This window comes from Anopheles bellator, chromosome 2, assembly GCF_943735745.2.
Source record: "Anopheles bellator chromosome 2, idAnoBellAS_SP24_06.2, whole genome shotgun sequence".
NCBI lineage: Eukaryota > Metazoa > Arthropoda > Insecta > Diptera > Culicidae > Anopheles > Anopheles bellator.
In genome coordinates, this window is record NC_071286.1 from 60,659,728 (window position 1) to 60,681,308 (window position 21,581).

General features: G+C 48.7%; 4 protein-coding genes across 4 annotated transcripts; 3 read left to right on the forward strand and 1 right to left on the reverse strand.

The window, feature by feature from the left end:
* The first annotated feature begins 132 nt into the window (after nucleotides 1-132).
* LOC131210239 (methionine aminopeptidase 1D, mitochondrial) lies at nucleotides 133-1,382 on the forward strand. Its single transcript, XM_058203452.1, has 5 exons — nucleotides 133-145; nucleotides 206-316; nucleotides 371-590; nucleotides 646-1,099; nucleotides 1,161-1,382. Exons 2-5 carry the CDS (start codon nucleotides 228-230, stop codon nucleotides 1,355-1,357), a joined length of 960 nt encoding a protein of 319 aa, XP_058059435.1. The 5' UTR covers nucleotides 133-145; nucleotides 206-227; the 3' UTR covers nucleotides 1,358-1,382.
* A 271-nt stretch (nucleotides 1,383-1,653) lies between these two features.
* Nucleotides 1,654-3,764, forward strand: LOC131209256 (cilia- and flagella-associated protein 20). The gene is made up of 2 exons (XM_058202276.1): nucleotides 1,654-1,967; nucleotides 2,823-3,764. The coding sequence occupies exons 1-2, from the start codon at nucleotides 1,692-1,694 to the stop codon at nucleotides 3,147-3,149; spliced, it is 603 nt and encodes a 200-aa protein (XP_058058259.1). The 5' UTR covers nucleotides 1,654-1,691; the 3' UTR covers nucleotides 3,150-3,764.
* A 7,948-nt stretch (nucleotides 3,765-11,712) lies between these two features.
* LOC131211142 (uncharacterized) lies at nucleotides 11,713-19,173 on the forward strand. Its single transcript, XM_058204508.1, has 7 exons — nucleotides 11,713-11,802; nucleotides 17,410-17,443; nucleotides 17,585-17,820; nucleotides 17,969-18,105; nucleotides 18,200-18,741; nucleotides 18,810-19,009; nucleotides 19,078-19,173. The coding sequence occupies exons 1-7, from the start codon at nucleotides 11,713-11,715 to the stop codon at nucleotides 19,171-19,173; spliced, it is 1,335 nt and encodes a 444-aa protein (XP_058060491.1).
* A 135-nt stretch (nucleotides 19,174-19,308) lies between these two features.
* Nucleotides 19,309-21,524, reverse strand: LOC131212159 (large ribosomal subunit protein mL38). The gene is made up of 5 exons (XM_058205917.1): nucleotides 21,459-21,524; nucleotides 21,227-21,365; nucleotides 20,994-21,149; nucleotides 20,556-20,916; nucleotides 19,309-20,455 (listed from the first exon to the last, which is right to left on the reverse strand). Exons 2-5 carry the CDS (start codon nucleotides 21,363-21,365, stop codon nucleotides 19,873-19,875), a joined length of 1,239 nt encoding a protein of 412 aa, XP_058061900.1. The 5' UTR covers nucleotides 21,459-21,524; the 3' UTR covers nucleotides 19,309-19,872.
* Nucleotides 21,525-21,581: the final 57 nt, after the last annotated feature.

Here is a 21,581-nt window from a genome sequence, read left to right on the forward strand (position 1 = left end):
ATTACAGCACTTTTCGAGCTCATGTTTGATTCGAGTAGAGCAGAGCAAAAATTGAGCAGCTGCTCGACGCTGTTTCGGTTTCCACTGTTCCACTTGTTTTGACATTCAAACTGCTGGAGATTAGGTAAACAATTGCCCAAAATAAGTGTGTTTTCAAGTATAAATTGAACTACACTTGCATTATTATTGTGTCGCAATTTTGCAGGCCAAATGAGTCGGGGTACAGCATGATGCAAAGCATCAAACAGCTTCAGCATGGAGTGCGATGGTGGAACAATTCGGGCGGCCGCAGAACATTTTTCAGCAAACGTAAGAGGTATGAATGACTGGCAAAGATCATGTCACCACTTTACCAAAGCGTATTTTACAGAGACTTTGGCAAGTGTAATATCATCACCGAGCTGGGAAATGTATCGGCAGAACGGCCAGTCCCGGAACACATCCCAAAGCCGGACTATTACTACGTGCGTAACTCTCCCAGCAGTGGCGAAGGGCGGCCAGAAATCAAGTCCAAAGTGCAAATTGACGGCATGAGGAAAAGCTGCCGATTGGCGGCGACCATTTTGCAGCGCGTCTGTTCTTTTGCCCAGGTTAGCCACGAAACACAGCATCACAGGCATGGTAGCAGCATTTTTCTGTTTCCAGGTTGGTGTTACGACGGACGAGATCGATGGCTTCGTTCACGAAGCATCGATCAAAGCGAACGCATATCCCTCTCCTTTGCGTTATTTGGGATTTCCAAAATCGGTCTGCACGTCGGTTAACAATGTGGCCTGCCATGGTATACCGGATGATCGGAAACTACTCGATGGCGATATCGTTAACATCGACATTACGGTTTTTCTGAACGGCTACCACGGCGATTGTTCGAGGACAGTGACGATTGGAGCTGTCGATGAAATGGGAAAACATTTGGTGCAAAGCACCGAGGAATGCCTGAACGAGGCGATACTTTGCTGTGGCCCTGGACAACCCCTATGCCTGATCGGAAAATCGATAGAGAAATATGCCAGACGAAAGGAGCTTACGGTAATGCCGGCATTTTTAGGGCACGGAATCGGTAGCTACTTCCACGGTCCACCAAACGTGTTCCACTTTGGTACTGTCGCGGGGTTTTGTTTAGTTACGAAGTCTTCTGAAAGTGAACCTTTTTATTGTAGATAACGATTTTCCCGGAGTAATGTTGCCAGGAATGACGTTCACTATTGAACCTGTCCTTACTCTGGGGGATGTGGAAGCGGAAATCCTGGAGGACGCCTGGACCGCCGTCTCGGTGGACAATGCGCGAAGTGCCCAGTTCGAGCACACCGTTCTAATAACCGACGATGGTTGCGAAGTACTTACAGTTGCCAATTAGTATGAAAAGATATAATAAATGTAGAAACTTGTTGCAAATGACGGATAGTTTTTTAAACAGTGCTACAATTGACCCACGATCGATTGTTTGGTCCACATAATCTGCATTAACTTTTCCATTTTCAAATTTGTCTGCCCGAACACATCCTCGACAGGTAAAAGTACTCGAATGTTTCGCGTTTGTTTTTCGAGCACTGCAGCGGTAAACAATTTTTGACGTTCGGGAAGCGCTTCAGTTGTGAAAAGAGCTTCGAGAACCAAAACGTTGTTTGTTGATTTTGAGCGCGGTCGTGTAAATCTTTTCGTTCTTCGCCCGGTGATCTCGCTTACGGAATATGTTCAAAAACACGTTTCAATCAGGCTTCCTGTCGATACTGTACAGCATAGGCAGCAAACCGCTACAAATATGGGATAAAAAAGTTCGCAACGGGCACATTAAGCGCATAACGGATCAAGATATCCAATCGCTGGTTTTGGAGATTATTGGGACAAATGTTTCCACGACCTACATAACTTGTCCGGCCGATCCGAAAAAGACGCTCGGCATCAAGCTACCGTTTCTGGTGATGATCATCAAAAACTTGAAGAAATACTTCACCTTCGAAGTGCAGGTTAGTTATCCGGATGGTTTGCCGGCCGGTTGGCGTCCTCCGGCTGTGGAATCGATATTTTGCCGTTTCAAGTTCTGCCGCGCGTTCAAGGAATGTGTGCTTTCTTTTTGTTCGTTTGTCATTCATGTTTGCCTCCCATGCCACCCACGGAGTCGTGAAAAGTTCAATGATTTTAACATAACAACATAACGTTAGCGAATGGAATGGGTAGGGCAAAAAGTGTCGTGACCGTTGTCAAAACAACCCCCTTCGAAGCGTACGAATGAATGTACCCAAAGGCTGACGGTGCACTGCACACCGGGCGAGAACATTACGGCCATAATAGGCGAGGATACAAAAAACGGAAACTGGACGAATCCTGAATGGATCAATCGCCTTTCTAGTACTGAAATTTATTTGTTTAAAATAACGGCATTTAATCTCAAATTTAACAATCTCCGGTATGCTAATTTTTTAACTATTACTGTTGTTATGAAACAAAAACAGCCATCAGTACGTTTTGGTTCAAGAACGTAATTGATAAAGACAAAAAAAATCAACAAACAATCAACACGGCACGAGGCCTTTTCCTGCGGTCCGGTAATCCGAAACAAATCAATGGCCTCTTTCTGTCCATTTGCGAACCATCATTATCAGGTTCCGCCAGGACGTAGTGCGTTTTCGTTCGGCTCAAGTTTTGTAGGTTACCGTGCCGTCCGTTAGCAATCCTGCGAGACAGCAGCCCAACCACCGACCCGACCGGCAAAACTTTCACTGATTTAATTGCTTTAATTTTCCCTTCGCCGTTCAGTTTGTTTGCCGAAGTGTCCGAGGTATCGATATAATTTCCCGTTTCTTTCGTTACCTAACACACAGGTTCTGGATGACAAAAACGTGCGCCGGCGGTTTCGTGCAAGCAATTACCAGTCGACGACTCGCGTGAAGCCGTTTATCTGCACGATGCCCATGAGGCTAGACGAGGGCTGGAACCAGATTCAGTTCAATCTGTCGGATTTCACACGGCGCGCCTACGGAACCAACTATGTGGAAACGTTGCGCGTGCAAATACACGCCAACTGCCGAATACGGCGTGTGTACTTTTCCGATCGCCTCTACTCCGAAGACGAACTGCCGGCAGAGTTCAAGCTGTTCCTGCCAATCCAGAAACCGCAGTCGAAGGCGATTGCACAGCAGGCCTGCTAACTGTTCTAGGAAAATACAAACTCGTTGCTCGGCCCGGGCAGCACAGAAGAACTGAGTCCGTGAAATGTCCGTGCGTCTGATACACCACGCTATTGATTGTGCTTTGAAACACTTCTCATTCTTTTGAATCGGTTTTCGGCAGTGTCTAGGTGCACGAACCACACACGATCAAAAGTGTCCTTAAAATGTAGCTAAGCCAGCGCAAAGCAGTGTAGCTCCTTTGGATTTTCTCCTCTTTATACGTTGCAGTAAACGAAAAACGAATGAAATAAGCTCAAATTAAAAGAAATGGATTTTTCAACTCGCTGGATAATAAATATTGCAAGCACTTAGTCTAAGAATGTATATATTTTTACCAAAAATAATACTTAACAGTGCTAAGTCGCAGCTCAATGTCATAGGGGGTCACGCACAGATTTTTGAAGAAGCGTGAGCGTCTACCGTACGATGAGATCAATAGGCATGATTTTTTAAACTCGTGTGTTTAGTTTTCTTCCTCTAAAAATACATCGTGTGTAAATCATTTCTGTCATACCAGTTCCTGCGAGCTGGTCGTAGTTATTAGAACTTAGCTTATTTCAAGTGGTACCATGTGTTCTTACCAAAAATGTAACGATTCCACAATAAAACAGAGAAAAGCTGTTTTCGCATTGGTAAAACTTGTTGTCTGGGTGCCTCTCTTGATTTATTTACCCTAAAATGTTCAATAATGGGTAAGTGTTTCACGGACAACCAAGGTTCGGTAATGCGTGAAAACAACATTTTCCAACCATTGTTTGTCCCACCCGTACCAAGAGGAAAGCCGTTTCGTCGAATTTACAAACGAAGATTACGATCGGAGTGGCGGAGCAGCGAACGGGCATAAGGAATGGCCGAAAAAACCTCATCCGATTTGGAGCGTATCGGGGGCTGTGGTGGAAAGGGCCAGCTGCGACGGCTGAGCCGATCATGCGAGGAAAATAGCATAAATTAGCGCCCTTCTTAACGGTGGGTTGCGCGCCGTTCGGCATGATTTGGATTATTAATGCCGATTGACTGATTATTAATGCCGGATTATTAATGCCACTGATCGGCGGCGCAGTCCGCCCATTACTCTTCCCCGTTTTGCATATATTCTCATGCTACGGGGGGAGCCCGTGTTCTACGCTGGTCTGACGGTTGTTGGGACAGTTCCGCTGGTCGCTTTTACACCCGCTACAGGTGCGAGCGATTAACCGTTTCCACGCAGTTTGGTTTGTAGTTCGGTTCGCCACGGGCGTTACAAGCCAGATTACGATTTTGGAGCAATAAGAGGCGCAATCACGAGGATCGCATGCTTTCTCCCACATGACGGGGACACCGAGCGCAGAGAGAGAGAGAGAGAGAGAAGGAGAGTATGTGTGTAAAATTATGCAAAATCTGGTTTCTGCGCCATGTTAACCACGATTCGGTGAGAATTTCGGCCGTGCTTCGGTTGACCTGATTAGCTGCCGGCGATTAACATGGGATGGATTGTGGTAAAGCTCTTTGCGGTGCGGTTTTCTACGATGGAGAAGAAATTATTCGGATTATAGAAACGAGGTAAAATTTCTAATCATCGAATACTAGCAATGGTTAAGCGGAAGTATGCCGCTTTTGTATCTGCGATTTTCTTTCCTTTTAATAGTATGTTGATTCCCTGATTATGTTTTGGTATAAACGAGCAATTTTGTGAACGAACGTACCTACAATCCTAATCAACACTAAAGAAATATCATATTTCTATAATATCAGCTAACTGACAACCAGTTCCCTTTGGTCCAAATAATTTTGCACCTTGTTTGAAACGTGAGACATTGCTACAACCTTTAAATTTAATTATGTAATTCACCAAGTCCGTAGGGAACCATCTTAGGGCAAAAAAAGAATCGTTTAAAAGGCTTCGAAAGCTGCAAAAAAAATTGGCAAACCCAGGGAAATCCGTTAACTCAATTAAAATCCGTCCATGCAAAATCGCTGCCTTCAGCTGCACAAAAACATAATTGATATTTTCAATAAAGCGTCGGAAAATCGTTTGCAAGTCTAGACAACGGGCAAAAATGGACAAAAATTAAAACAAAAACCCAGACTTCGCATTGCGATAATATACGGATAATGCCCGTGGTTCGGGCCCGTTTCCTCCTGAAGCCGGCAGCATTAAATGTCGGACACGGCGAGAGTGGTTCGCAAACGATGCTCATCGCCGGCCAAGTCCATTTCGACAGTTTTCGATCCGTGCTAACGGCGCCCGATGATAGGCGTTTTTATTTCCCATCTCTGGAAACGGGAGCCCTAAGGGTATCGGGGAATATGGTCCACTCGCCGGCAGGTGGTCCTTTACGAGTGCAGCTAACGGGCGGCCGTTCGAATTGAGCCATTACACCGCTTGGCCAGAACCGCCGCCGTCGTGCATGTTTCCGTTCACTTCCGTCACTCCGGAGTCCTACAGGCTACAGGTGCACCCTAGTTTCACGCTTGCATAACTAGGTGCCCGATGGAATCGAACTGTACATTACATTACCGCGCCCGTTCTGTAGTAGCACTTGGGCTTCAAATTTTATCTAAATTCGATCGGGCCGACGGTGGAACCATTCTATGGCAACGGCCGGACGAAGCGGACCCCAAGCGTTACAGTTGCGGAGTGCGGTGTTTGTGGTGTTTGGACTAACTCACCGACCAGGGCAGGGCGCGGGACGGAATGTGGTTTTACCATTGATTGAACACTCGTGCGAAGGATGGTGGAAAATTAAAAAATTTTCTGGATCACTTCCGCGCGGCCCGGGAACAACCAGAACAACAATAACAACAGGCCCCGCTGGGGGGTGTTCTGGGAAAAGGTGGATCCCCAGAATGCGACCCCCCAGGGGGCGGCTCGTACCACGGGACACGGGTGTGAAGTGGTTCGTACCTGTTGTTACTACATTTCGAATCGATTTTACAAGCAAACGCCGATGCGCTCGGAACCATGGGCGGCAAAATGGAAAGCGGGGCTGGGGCCGATGGTTAGAGTTGCATTTGTTTAAATGCCAAACATGGACCAAACTTTAAACGAGAAACAATACTTAGGACAACATTTTTAATAACCCTTAATTTACTGTTGCATATGCAACATGCTATAGTTAATCCAGCTAATTATCTAGCTTGTCGGAGTCTGCGTCCGTAGATACTCACTCAGACCACTACTTGATAAGGTTTTAAAAAACCAATAACCAGTCCAGCTGCCGAAAGGCTAAAGTGATCGCTAGGCCGGGCTTCTGCACCCAGAATGAACATCAGGGCGATTCGGTATGGTTCGTTCGATTACCTTTCGACGGAGGGTGCCGTTATTTGATATGCTACCCATTTTTTGTGGGCGCCGTGGCTAATTTTACTTAGTTGTTACAACTATTTCCTGGTCGGAACTTGGGAGCAAAAACCCGAGCGCCTCATCACTGCCGTCATCAATCGGATCAGCACGGATTGGGCGATGATCTTCTACCAATTTTCGACCGAGCGGCTGATACGCGCCGGGATCAATCAGCCAGTGAACGAAATGTGTACCGAAATTACGGCACTGCATCGCTCGAGTAATTGGCAATTGTAAGGCCTCTCGCGCACCCGGTATCGGAGGCTCAGACTCCAGCCAGAAGCACCCCCAGATGAGCTGGGAGACGGGCATCCGTTTTTCGGGTAGCTCAAACCTTTTTCGCGATTGTTTGGTTTTCCATTCCACGCCGATCAGGTGCACACACCGTTCGGTACCGTCGGGAGTTTCGAACGGCCTGCGGCCCAGAGCGCCTTTCAATATTTGCGTGATGGGCGCGTTCTTGGTTTCGTTAGTGGCGTGCCATTCTCACCTAGTTTACCGTAGTAGTCGCAAGAACGTGGGGCGAGTAAGTTTAATTAAATTTCCTGATTCCTGGCAGGGCGCGCGAGGAAACTGAACGGTACAAGGTCCGCGTGTGGAGCAGCTTATATGGTCGATTTCACACTTTGGTTTGGTGCATTCCCGGCGCAGGGAGGTAGCGACTCCCCGTTTTCGATTAGTGGTTTTTACAATCGGTTTCTGTGCATTTCTGAGAAACGGAAGAGCCATTTAAACACAGACAGGAAAGATACCCATAGTAAAAGAGTATGGAAATGCTTATGTTCCATATGCAGCGTTTAGTTTCTAGTTTCTCCATTATATTTCGTAAAGTATATGAACTGAGTGTAAAAGGACTAAATTAAAAATTAACAACCATAATCATCAAGAGGCGTAACCACGAAAAATATTGCACTCATGTGATCTTGTGATAAAATGATCAAATCAAAGTATAAAAGTAAAATGGTTTTTGTCCGTTTGACCAAATAAAATTGATTTAAACCAACGATTGTTATTTAAATTATATAATTTAGTCGTTGCAAAGTAAATAGGTCTAATAAATTGGAGAAACTCGAATTTCTGGAACATTGGCATAAAAATGGTTAAACCAAGATTGTTTGTTCCAAAATGTCACCCCGAAACTACACAGTGGCCACGAGTGGAAACGAGCAACACAGTGGCCTTTCCAAGAAAGCAGCTTCCATCGGGTCCGGCCGCCCGCGGGGTAGCGCTCGTCAGAAGTGCAATAGAGCAGTAAGCCCCCCAAAGCATGCCGTCAACTATCGGCATGCAATCCGCAGCCGAAGCCGAATGGTAAACGGTCCCGGGCCGTGCCACGGTCCCGGCGGTAGCCTCTCGCTAGCGAAGCATAGCGGTTCCATGCACAAGCTCGCATAGCTCTCCCTCGCTCTTCCGAACACACCGGCGGCGGGGCCGGACGGATGATCGACGTAGTGGAAGCCTGGCCAAAGTCAAGTTCATTCCATGTTGAGCGCGCGTCGAAAGCGGACCTGAGCAGCCCCGAGGAGCTCTAGCTTGTTGTTGTTTGCGCGAAGATCGCAAGATCCGGGCGGAACGTGTGTTCAACGAACCCTTCGGTCGGAAGCGTGGTGTGCAGTTTACGTGATTGTCGGTTATTTGCGGTCGTGACACGGTGACAGGCAGCGTGCGTCCCTCGCGTAGCCCTTACGTTAGTTCCGGTGCAGTTCCCGCCAGTGCGTTCTGGAAGCGGTTCCCGGTGTTCCGGTGGCTGGATTTTGAGTCGACGGTGCATGTGTATGTTTTGTGATTACGGTGCGTTGAATGTGGAGCAGCAATCTGTGACTGTCTCCAGCTTGTGTGTTATCATGTTTGGGCGGTGGCCACCGGCTGTCGCCAACCGTTTCTTAGCGGGAATTTGTGTTCAATTTAAGAATTTAACACGGGCCACAAGGTCTAACGAGAATGCAGGAGCTTCCATTGAGGGGGTCCCATTTCAAACCTTACTTGCCTGGGTTAGCAAGTTGGCTACCGTTTTTGAATTACCACTAAACGCAAGACCTGAATCGGCACTGAGGGATGCAATCGCGACGATTTTCACCGGCTGCGGACCGGCTCGGGGACACGTTTTTGCACATTGATGAGCCGCCTCGAGCTCCACTAGCCCAGTGGGAAGTAGGTCAGCGGTGTGACGATTTCCAAAACTTTGGCCCATCGAATGCATAACTAATGCCGATTGGCAATACACCGGTGACCTTTGGAATGGTCGGAATGGTATTGTTTGGCTGAGGAGCTGAGACGCGATTATGATAATTTTCATTATTCATTCGTCGGTAATGGCCCCGCCTCGATTTCATTTTCGATCTAATTCGTACATTGCACGCTTTGGGCGCCTGTGGCGCGTTTGGAGCATAGAAGAAACCGAGATTTCTCATGCTGATTTCCATCGCACTGCCATGGCGCATCCTCGATCAGCTCGATCCTCGGCGTGTCCGCAGCGAGCTCAAAGTTGCCAAACCTGTCGGCGGGAGCGCCCGCACAGGGTTTGGGGCTCCCCGGGGAGCCCGTTGGTCCGTGGCCACCATTAATCAGCTCAGCCTTTCTCCGGCCCAAGACTAACCTGAATTACCACCGATCCGCTCAATCGCGCGCATTCAGGTTCGGGCGACCGGCGACCGTCGGGACCGGGTGTTTCTGCATTGCAATCGAGAGCACAACATTCGCACCGATCGGCAGCATAGTTGCTGATGGCAGGTGGCAATAAAAAAGGAAACCACGGGCGCGCGCGCGCGCGTCTTGGGAAATGTGTGCCAATTGATTGTGACGGATAATGTGCCGAGGCTCTCCGAGCTGCTTTCGGGGAGAGCCAGGTTCGGTTTGGAGGGGCCAATGTTTAAACACTTTGTGTACTAGTCTGGGGGGGCCGAGTCCGCGACAGATCCGCTCTAATGTGGCGGATCCAGTTCAGCCCGCGGCCGATGTGTGCCTAAATCGCGCCGGGATCAAGGTCGCGCTGGTGAAACCCTGTTTTTCGGAAGTGGGAAGGAAATGAAGAGTGACTAATCGTCGCTTTCGGTACGATCGCGCAAATAGCCCACATCTCCTGGGGTCTCTCGAATGTACACATTGCCCGCCCGTAATCGAGAGCGTTCCGCTACAGTTTTCACGCAGCGTTGGCCATCGGGTGGCACTTTCCTGTGGCTCTGCGACTAACTAGCATAGCCACGAAAATATGCCCAAAAACACAGGCCGAAGCCCCGGCACAACCGAGTACCGTGCGTAATGAGAGTGAAAGGGCCCGATCGGTGCCCGACTTTTCTCTACCGGTTCCCGTTTAGGATCTCCCGGAGATAGTGTTACTAATGATGCCAATTGATGTTTTGGATCGGCCCCTACCGGCCGGGGTTCGACCACATTTTGGGGGCTTTTCTTTTTCCTTTTTGGTAATGAAACAATGAGAAATCGAGAACTGGGAAGAAAGCCTCGGCCGGAAACGGTGTCGCCACGGTGGGGCCGTGAAAACGATAGTCACCTCAGCCCCGCCACCGAGCCGCGTTCCCACTGTCGTGTCATTGTGCGAGGCGTACTTTCTAAACGCACGAAGATATGTACATGTGATAACGCCACGCGGATAAGCATCGCCGTGGTATGAGAAACACCGCAGGATCGTGTACTTGTGATCTGTGCCAAAAATGTGTGGCCCCAACATCTCTTCACTCCCACTTTCCAGTTTTGTTGTTTCTAGTTTTAATGAAGATTGATTTTTTCTCACGAAACCTTCGTGTTGTTGTTGATCGTATTTGGATGAGTATTGTCTTTTCGAACGAATGAGTTACTGCCCCTTTTTGTGTCTGTAGAGCCCGACTGGTGAATTCATTTTATTAAGCTTGAAAGAATTAGCTACGAAAAACGTTGTGCCTCGGTTGTGTGAATATCGATGAACTATTTAAATACCTTTAAACATAATTTTCGATTGGCACTTTGGCACTGATCGCACCTTGACGAACACAAACCGGGCACTTCCGATTACTTCTCTATCAATTTTGGTCGCGCGAACCCATTTTACAAAGGACGGATGGATGCAGGACCAGACCATTATGGTGCGCGGTGCTGGTTAAAATCATGCTGGGGCACATGTAATGTAACTTTCCCTCGTGATAGTCTCCGCAAAAAAACGAACCATTTCTCGTACACTCGGAGCCTTCGGAGCCATGCTGGCGGCTGGCGTACCCGGTACGGCTCATTTTCATATTCCGACTTTCACAGGAAAGGGTTGAAATCGAAACTAATTTTTCCCTGGCCTAGAAGAGGGTGACCGTGAAGGGTGTCGAATCGAGCCCGCGCACCCCAGCCGGTGCCGCCGGTGCATTTAACCTTATTTAATCCTGTTGTTTGTAGGACACCCGGGCCGATGCCACGCTAGAAGGTGGCTCCGTTCCGTGCTCTTTTGCACGATTGCACTTTGCTGCGCACCGGCAAGGCCGGTTTCCGATGCAACCGGTCCCGTGATTTAGCAGCCAGCCTGCCACGGGGCCCCGGTATCGATCGGGGCACCGCCATCAGCAACACCATCGGCCCCTCAAGCGAGGGAAGCTGCGCGTTGGATCGGTTTTCACCTATTTACTGTCGCGCCCGTGCACTGCGGACGAATCCCTGTGGACGCGCTACTAGGAGTGAAAGACGTACACAAAAAGAACGAAAAAGGGTGTCACACAGATGAAGGGAAAAACAAAAAAAAGCGAACGAATAACGAGCAGAAGGGAAAGAAATCGAAACCAGTTGCGTCGGCCTAGGACGGCGGCCCGTCTAGCTAACTGTTTCCGCGACTTCGCGACCGCAGGCCATCAATTTTTACGATTGAAACGCGCGCATTTGTAGAAACTGCCCAGTGCGGACATGATTCGTTATGCATTCGTAGCGCTATTATGTGTTAGTTTTGAATGGTTCTTTTGTGTCCGTATGGATGCCAATGGGAAATAGAATTAGTACGAAACGCTTTCTCACTCATATTCTCCGCCGAAAATGAAAATCCATAAATTAGCAGCGTTTTCAAAGTTTGTTTCGTTCGTTTCACTTTTTCGCAGCACCTTATTTGTAGGCATCGGTCGGCGGCGACTTCAACGCTACATCGGTTTTCCCAGACGAGTTGCTGAAGGGCAGGGCAGGTGCTGGACGGGTTTTTTTGGATGAAGCAAACCGAAGTGTAAAACACTTTGCTTTCCCTCCAAACTAACGGAACACTCAATGCTGACGACGAAAGCGAAGATGAAGCTGCTGAGGTCAAGTATCGTCGAGTGCAGTAGCGGGCATTTAGTGGCTGTACTGTTCACAGTGGTAAGTGTTTCAATGAAGTCAATTGTAATTTCTCACGTAAAAAATCTTGTACTCAAAGTCGCTCAGAGCAGAGGTCCAATCTTTCAAATCAGTCAATCAATCATAGCGCCTTGAAAGGTCCTCGATCGAAGCACTAATTCGATAGCAACAACTGATTTTGAAATAAATAAGCTGTATTAAACCTACGTCAAAAAAGAACAGTTACGGACCCGCTTTCGGTAAAGTGTTCCGGTGCGCCCAAAACGTCGTAATAGACCACAAGTAATACGCATGACACCCAGAGGGCCTTCAACCTCTGGTGCCGAATGAGAGTAAAATCATGACACAAAAGCACGGGTGGCGAATGAGAAATTACACAAATTAAACTCATCACCCCATTACTGATTACGCACCACGTTCTTAATCCGCGTGCCGATGCCACGCGTAGAATATGATTCATCAATTATGCTTTTCTCCGGTTCCTCAAAAGAAAATAAAAGAAATGTTTCCCCGTGCTATGCCGTTGCCGTTAGCGAAGGGTTTCTTGCTGGCCCTTGCGTTGAAGTCTTTCGTCTTCGGCGCAATGCGGCGCGGTATTGGATGCAGTTAAATGAATAAACGGGGAGGCCGATCCATGGAATGGCCTGTCCATTGTTGCATGCGTTAATTTAAAGCGTTTCGCGTGACGGGCGTGAGCTCTGGAAGATTCTTCTTCGCGTTGCAACACAATTCTTCGCAAAATGCGCCGCTCCCTTGGGTCTCGCTTAATTTAATGCATTTCAAATAAAGACAAAGTAAATAAATACTTGCCAACATCTGTTCGATCCACCTGACGTGCAAAAATGAATCATTCTGTTTGGTCTAATCTGTTTCTATTCCAATCATCTATAGTTAATACGGGTTGCCCCTTGTTGGGCTCTGCTTTTCTTTCCTTTCTCTTAGACGAGCCTTGGTTTGTTCCTGGCTTTCTCATGCACACCCCTTACGCTATCGGTGTTTTTTATTCAACCAACCTAATTATATACCTCCAATTCGATGCCTTTGGGCAAATTTTGCTGACGGATTACGAAATTACGGTGATTAGCTGTGGCCCTAGGGTCTAGACTGGGAGGTTGAGAAGAACCACTCTTCGATCACTTGTGGCTGACGTACGAACATTTAAAAGCTAGTTGCATAATACGTTAACAACTTGCCATTGGGTCTGTGTACATCCATCATATTGAATACGAGGTACAAATTGAGTGATGATCCATCGCTCTTCCTGCACCAGTAGAGTGTTGGAGTCGCGGATGGAGGGCAAATACGACCACTAGTCAGATTAAATATGCTGCTTTGCTTCTCGATTTCATCGCGCATTCAAGTCACTGCGCTGCACTGTCGTGTGCCCTGCAGCGCACTTATAATTTCGCTTAACGGAAACTCACGAAACATTCCTGTGCAGTGGGTCGAAAATGTATCATTAGTGTCGCGGTGGTCCCTGCCAACTCCCTGTCAGGAGCTCACTGCGTGGAGCGTGCTGCAGTTATGTGGCGCAAGCGAGCGCATAAATGGAGATACGCGTCCGAGAAAGGCCATATGAAGAGGGCACCGTGAATGGTGGCGGTTGCGTAGCTCTCGTTTCCGTAAATCGAATTCAACCAATTGATAGCACACAGCGCGCCGACCGGATGGCTGGCGACAGTCCGCTGCGAACAGTTATGCTCGTTCTAGCGCAAAATTTAAACCGCATAAATCAAAACCATGTCAACCACCGAAGGAGTTGTCGTCGTTGGGAGTCGGTAATTAGGTGTTGCATGTCGTTTGCCTGAACTTATGCTAATGTTATGTATGTAATTTTAACAACTATTTCAAAAATTTACACAACAACTTACAGCATTTCCGGTTTCGGCACGTGTTACTTTCATGCAAATAAGTAGAGAACAGCGAGCGCACACGCAAACAGCCCTCGACTCCGGAGGGAAAGGGTCTGCTCGCGCAGCTGGAGCATGAAATTATTTGAAAATAAATCCCATTCAAACACTGGCGTGCCGATCCAGTTGCAACAGTTAATCCAATGCTAACCGTTGGCCAATCGCTGAGCCGAGCCGCTGACATTGATTTCGCTCACTTCCGTTGTTCTGTTGCCTGCCTGGGTCTGAAGCCGATTCTGGAGGGCTATCAAAATTCATGCACCAATTTCCACGAGCCACCGCTGCTGATAGAGCGATGTGCAGACGGATGGCAGATTCTTTGCAGATTGCAGCCTCAGAGTTCGGAGTGACGCTATTGCCGGGGGCAATTCCGCGCAAAACTCGGTCAACGGCTGCGCGGAGCGGAGGAGGCTCGTTAAGCTACGGGATTCAATTTCAGAAGTCGTTTTTCGCTCACTCGGGCCAAACCGTTTATGCTCTCCGTAGCGTGGCATCGCAATGCTTCGGAGCCTCCCGAGCTAGCGGGACGAGCGTAACGAAAGTGCCTCCGTCGCGACAGTTGTCTGACAGCGAGATGTGTTTTATTTTTTTATGACATAATTGTGTCACGATTATGCTCCGGCTCACACAGGCGGGGTTGACACAGGCAAAGTTCAACTCGCGCGTAGCCTGGCAGGCAGATTTTACGGGCTGGGAACCAGCGGAAGTGTAGCAGAAGCCGAAGAGAAAAACCGGAAAAATCACACGAGAATGGCTGGCAGCCCGGCAGCGGCTCTTGCGATTCCTCGAAAGCGTCAAGCAAATTTGTCTTCGCGCGATTGCCCGGTGAGAGGTTTATGGTCGCTGCATTAGCACACAATGCCCGCCAGGGGTAATGTTTTTATTCACGGCCGCCTGATGGACAGTTGGGCTGTGCCCGAGGGCGTTTACTACATTTGTTTGGCCTCATGTCACCACCATATGCTCAATCACTGTCCATGAAGGTTGACACAATTTACACAGCCCACGTGGGCGGACTCGAAATGCGCCGATGCATTAGTGCGCCGGGAAGACGCGGCTTCCCGTTTTTTTTCTTCGTTTGGGCCGATTTTCCCCCGCTACTTAATGGCGTTACGGTATGCAAAAATATGAACCAAGCCCTCCTAGTTAGTTGTATGCAAATGTGTGGAATGTTATAATATTGCAATTTGCCAAACTACTCCCTATGGTTGTGGCACATTTTTCACGCCACTTCGCACCTCGTTTGCTGCGCAGACAGCAAACCTCCATTAAGGGACCAGAGCACCCTGGCGGAGTGGTCTTGTTCGCACCTGAGGCCACTAAGGGCTAGCCCCGGGGGAAGAACACCGTCACAATGATGACTTTTTAACAAGTTTTTCGTCTCGGCCCTTTTTTCTCTTCCCATGAACTACATACTGCGTGTGCAGTCAACAGGTGGTTGGTGGGTCTGTGAGATATTGTTTCCAGATTTGGCGTCATTGTTAACGCCCCGTCGTCTGCGCCATGCGTAATGCGCCAGTGCATATGCGTATGGCATACATAAAATTGTTATGCCTTAGTGCCGTTACCTGTTTGAATTATTTTTCTGCAAAAGATTTGCTGTTCAAAAATGGTTCCGTTCAGGTTGCTCAACTAAGGTCACGGCGCTTCTGGGACTCTCGCTTGAGACCAACAATCGAAATTTAAAGTGATTATAGATTTAACTTAATCATTGGGCGCATTATGCAAAATCTATATAACATCAAAAACAACAATACCTTGCTAATAGCCAACAGATAATTTTGAATTTCTATTTTATAGGAAAGGAATCGATCAATAAAATTTTAATCAAATGTAACTGAATCGATCTGTGAATCGTCTGCATATACATTTGAGGAACTATAAAAGGAAATGCGAATGGGTGTTTCAATCTTTGTTAAACGTGAACAGATGCCGGATTTAATGACAAAGTGTACCAACAGTCCGTTTTCAAAACAGAACGGTGGGGGCCAAAACTAGGCCACACATCGACATAAATATCGTGAAGCATGCAAAGCGTCCCTGTTGGCCGCAAATCACACGCCCGGGCGAAGGAAATCCGTTAACGGCTCGCAGCAGGTGCATCCAGCTTTGGAGCGATTCCGTTTCCGAATCGCGAAGCAACACCACTCCGCGTTTTACTGTGTAGCTGCTGCCCGGGGCCAGACTCTGCGTGGGGCTGTTATGTTGCCCGCTCGCTGTCCGTTCGTTTGTTTTTATGCTTCACCCATCCGCCGGCCCTCCGTCCGGCCGCATGGCACCCTTTGCGGCGGTGCACACCTCGCTCCAGCTGGACTGCGGGCACTTGAGCCTTATTGGATAATTGGTACCGCAAATCTAGCCACTCCAATTCCACTTGGGAAATCAAAGCCCAACGCCATCCGGGGTGTCTGCCGTTAAATGGCATAGTTGAATCGCTTTATGTATTTATTTTTTCTATCCACTGCCGCTGCGTTGCTTTGAGCCGCGCCGAGTGAGAGTGGCTGGAAGATCCGATTGTGAGAAACTGGCCAAGCTCCCGGGAAGTGGTCCTACGCGGCGAGTGTGTCAGATACACATTTGATGTAATCAGCTAACGAGACGCACCGAGACGACCGCCATCGGGGAGGGGAAAAAAGCCACTTGCGCACTGGGTTTGTAGGCCAACGCACAATCGATCAGAAATGGACAGCTTTGTACCGGAATGTTGCCTGCGTTTGCTCGGTTCGACCTTTTCATATGAGACACACGCAGGCCATTAGCGACACCGATAAGGAACCCGTGGAACCGGAACATGACGTGATCGTGCGTTGATTATCACGATCATTGTTTGCTAATTGGACCACAGGATCCTGGTTATTAAAATGGTTTCGCTTGTTAGTGCCATTTTCCGTTTCCGGGCACGCTTTTAGAAAAACAACACAACCTCAAAAACATAATTCCACCATGAAATTGACACATTGGCACAGATTCTCTCTCTCTCTGTCGATCTCTCGGGGCTCCCACCGCGACCCATAAGCGGAAAGCGGATTGAACTCAATCGATAGCCGATACCGATCGTTGTGTGGCCGTGGTTGTTGTTCCTGTTACAAGATCCTAATCTTGGCGAGGCGTCGGAATCGACACACTTTGGCGGTGCCGGTGTATCGATCGGCTTGCAGCCAAACAATGGCTTCATTTTGGGGGGAACTCATTATGGCAATTATGGCACCAGCGCATCATATCGAGCCCCCTTGTGGCCGTGGCGCCGTGATGGCCACGTGTTCTGCCGTTGTTCTGGTTTCGAATCCACGGCCCGCGAGAGGAAGTCCACTCCGGCTGAGGTGTCGGATTTGGCATACGAACGGCGTTCCGTCGGATGTGCGCCGGGCGGGTTGAAAACTTCCGTTACGAGTGTTTTTGCCGTGTTTTGATCTTTCGTTCACCTCTCGCCGGACCCCGTCCGCTCGATCGGGGGCGCCTTCTGGAGGCTTCTGGGTGGCTAAAAGGTGTGAGCCATATGGGTCTACTCGCGGCGTTGGCTGAACTTTGATGACCGAATCGACCTATCGCGGGCGTCGGGATCATGCATATGGCACGGGCGATCGACTTGTAATTACGTAATTGGACCACTTTGAACCATCTGTACCATGGAACTCCCACCCTGCGAACGCCATACTCGCTGCTGTAGCACCAATAGAAGCGATCTCACTGACTGGATTTTGTCTGGATTCTTTCGCAGCTTTTGCCACTGGTCCGGGCGCAGGATTACGATGGTAAGTTCGGTGGCTATGACCATAAAGTACGAACACGCTACTGGAGGGCCACGCATTCGCGAATCGTAATTGATTGGCCTTCAGTTCGGGCTCGATGACCACCATTTCTAACCTTTCCCATTCGACGACTCTCCCCTCCAGTAACGGACATCCAGTGTTCGTTTGCATCGCAGGGCTCCAACCTGGGGGATATCATCACGGCGAGGCTGAAGAAACCGATCGGCTTCAAGGGGGCACCCCTATTCGCCGACGACCGGGGCGTGATTCCGGAAACGGACTTTGCCTGCTCGATCAAGCACGATCGTAAAGACGTGAGCGAACTGGCGTACGATCTGAAGATTACCGATTTCTCACGGTGCGGTGTGCTGAAGCGGAATGTAAGTTTTTACGATGCGAAGCTGTTCGGCCGTTTTGGCCGAAGAAATTTGGTATCAGGGGAGCCAGGAATCGATCTTCGACGAGAGCGGGAATTCAGCAACAGGGTCAAGGTGTGAGATTTTGGTTCGTTCTCTTACACGCACGCAGGGGTTCGTCCACGTCCGCATCTGGTTCCCGCAGTTTCCGTCGGTCGTCATGCAATCCGATCAGGAACTGATCATCATGTGCAAACCACCGGAACCGACCGTTATCCAGAACAAGGCCGCCGGATTCGCGGGAAGCTTGTAAGTTGGCCGACCCCAATCCCCGACAGGTGCCGGCAGGTGCATGGCTAACCCGTTTTTTTTTTTTTGATTTTCTCCCAAAAACCTCGTGCAGTCCACATGGGGCACGGGTGTCTGGTGTGGTCGAGGAAACACCCGGTCGGCTCGAGTACGAGGTGGCACTGTACAAGGAGGCCCCTCCGATTGCCCGTATCAGCGGTAATCTGGCAGGGCTGAAAAACCACTCCTCGTCATCCTCACTTCCGGCGGTGACCAACAATGAGGTGCCGGTAGATCAGGCGGTCCCAATCGGTACCAAGCTGCAGCTGCGGGCTCGCATCAGCTCGCAGAGCGTCTGGAAGTACGTCAAGCTGATGGAGGTCACCGTGTCGCCGGATCCAGATGATCCGCATGCGCACGGTTCGGTGTCGTTGGTACGCGATGGTTGTCGGAACAGGGACTTTGCCTCGATCATTCCGCACCAGCCGGCCCGTTACCGCGACAAACCGAATGAGGTGTTCCTCGACTTCGAGGCGTTCCTGCTGAGCTCGATGAAGGAACGGAGCACGCTATGGATCCACTCGCAGATTAAGGCCTGCATGGATGCGATGGACTGCCAACCGGACTTTTGTCTGGACATGTACGAACCGTCCAAGAGTAAGTAGTGCCGCCCGTAATAATCTGCCCCATTCGGAGAGTACACTTTCGGTTTTTTTCCTTCGCAGGACTTGGCAGAAGACGACGGGAGTCGAGTCCACGCAACCGCACGGAGTACACTAAATTTAAGGAAAACATTGAATACACGGTCATCATGCCAGGCGAGTACGACGACGCCATGCGGTATCAACAAAGCCCCGAGCAGTGCAAGAACTTCGTCGTGATCTCCGGACTACTAGCGGCTTTGTTAGCGCTCTCAACAATAATCGTAAGTATTAGCTCTTCTCAAAGTGTACTCGTACAGAACCTTCTAATGCTCGTGTTCTCCTGTGCCAGACATGTGGCTTGGCATCGCGTCTCCAAGGGAACGGCAAGAAGACCATCGACGAGTTGAATGCCAAAGGATATTCTGGCCGGGCGATAGTGCAGTAATTTCAGCAACCTTCCGCAGTAACGTAAAGCGGTTCTACTGTCGACAGCGAGCAGCAAGCAAGTTACATCGTAACGAGACGTCACCAAACGAAAGCATAATCAAAGATACGCATGGAACACGAGTTGCAATATTTAGGACCCCTGTCAAGTATTTTTCACGTAAGCTAAGTACTTGGTTAGGTAGTAGTTAATTAGAGAAAAGTAGCATAGTACTTGTAGACGAAGAGCAAGATTAGAGGTACCGCTCGATTGAATAAGCCTGATTTTTAAAGAAACTACCGATTCTACTCTAGCGTTGTTGCTTTTTAAAGGTTAGGCTTACAACAGATCGAACAAAGTAGAATTACGGAAATTTAGACTGCATTTCACGTGAAGTATTAGTACTTTAGCTGTACTTTTGGACACTCGAACGATAGGATATTTACTGTGCATTTAAGCGCGACATGGATGGTTTAGTTCTAATGAAACTTTGAGCTCTAAATAGCAACTAGAAGTGAGTCCTATTGTCATAAGTCTTTGGGATACAGAGAAATAAAGTAGCAAACAGAAACTAGGCATTTAGGCAATTGTTTTACACAATATCAAGGCTTTGCCGCGGTTTGGCGTTTTCCGTTCATTTAAAGTTTGGTTCATTGTTTTTAATCAAACATTTTCACACATGACTACCCCTAACTGGCTCTGGAACAAACTGGAACTTGTTTAAATGTCGTTGATCCTACCCCAACCGAGCCGGTCCTTTTTCATTTCCGTGCGCAGCCACGACGGTATGTCACGCAGGGAATGAGCATTCGGGAACCGAAGGGGTCGCTCCGGTCCTTCAAACGGATGCGTCTTTGCCAGCTTGCGCAGAAGATATTCCTGCCGGATCTGAGCAGGATCACGGTACTTGTCCAGATAAAGGTTGAACGGTTTGCGCTGCGGGAACCACTCTTGATCGCGTAGGTACGGCCGTGGAAAGTCGTACTCAAACACCGGGTGCCGCATGCCGAGCTTCTCATGATAGAACGCTGGCAGAGTCGCGTCCCAATCGCATTGGAAAAATGCTAGGCCAGCTGGCGTGATACGTTCCTGATGCGTACGGTAAAAATCCAGCGTGCGGAAGGTACGCTCGGGAAGCGAGTACGGATTCGACAGCTTATAGCCGGAGAAATCTATCTTTCCTGCGTCCTGTTTGTATAGCACGAAAATGTGACGATGGTAGCCTGTTCCCTTTGGTGGAAATGGTTGTAGATAGGGCATCAGCACTTCCCCGCGTTTAATGTCTCCATCCGGTATGTTTCCTCTGTTGGTAGGTATGAGGGTGGTCGAAAGCATGCGAAACATGAATGTTAATCTGTCCGATTCTGTTGCCGCTGTTTCATACACTTACTGCCAATACTTACACGAACCAATGGCAGTACTCCTTTTCACCGTCCTCGAAGTGACCGTCCGGGTTGGTGAGCAGTAAACTCCACCAGCTTTCATTTTTGCCAGTCTTCGCCGGTCCAGCGAACTGAAACCGTCCGTCAAATTCAACACTTGGCGCGGATTGGGCTTCGGTGGGCTTTAACAAGTTACCGTAGCGCACTGGATGCAATGCTCCGTCCGCCGCTTCGAAATGTATGCGAAGTTCGACGCGTGGCACAAAGTAAGCCGTGCCGAATAGATGCTCAAATACGCCATAATGTTCAGCGATGCGTCGAATGTGGAAAGGACCGCTGGTCTGTAACCATTCTTCTCGCACCTGGTCGATGTTGACGTCCACTGATTCAAGATAAAGAGAATACCAGAGTCAGTGAGCAAACTAATGAAATCTTTGCGGCAACCAAGAAATAGCTTACACTTTCGTTCGCGTGATAAACATTCTAGTTCGGTACTTTTACGGCGGTTCTTCAGCTGTGCCAAGCGCTCGCTCAGTTGTGCTGATCGGGAAGGCTTCAGGTAGGGGAATCCAATGTTTACCGGTTTGCTGACTTCAGGATCCACCTTATTTTCGGCTAAAAAGAAGCGAAAGTTGCTCGGTAGGTTAAAAGATATACCGGTACCGATACCGGTTACTATCTTCTTTACGTACCTTGTAGGCGCTCGGCCAGTGTTTTAGCCACACCCGGCGCTCTGCCCCGTAATCGGTGTCCGTGACGAAGATCATATTTCAGCAGCACATTCGGCTTGAGCAGCAAATACTCACATGTTCGCTGGATAAAGTGTGCCATCTGAAACACAGACACAAGATGCATTGTAAAGGGCTCCTCTGAAGCATTATAAAGGATAAACCCTGAAATAAATAAGATGCTTTGGATGCTTACAATTCTTATCAGAAACTCTTTCGGTTAATCTTTACACGGTTCAGGATCAAAACACCACAATAAATATTGGTTACCGAATATTGCAACTTCTTTTGACGTTTGGCTCGGAAATAAAGTCGGGAC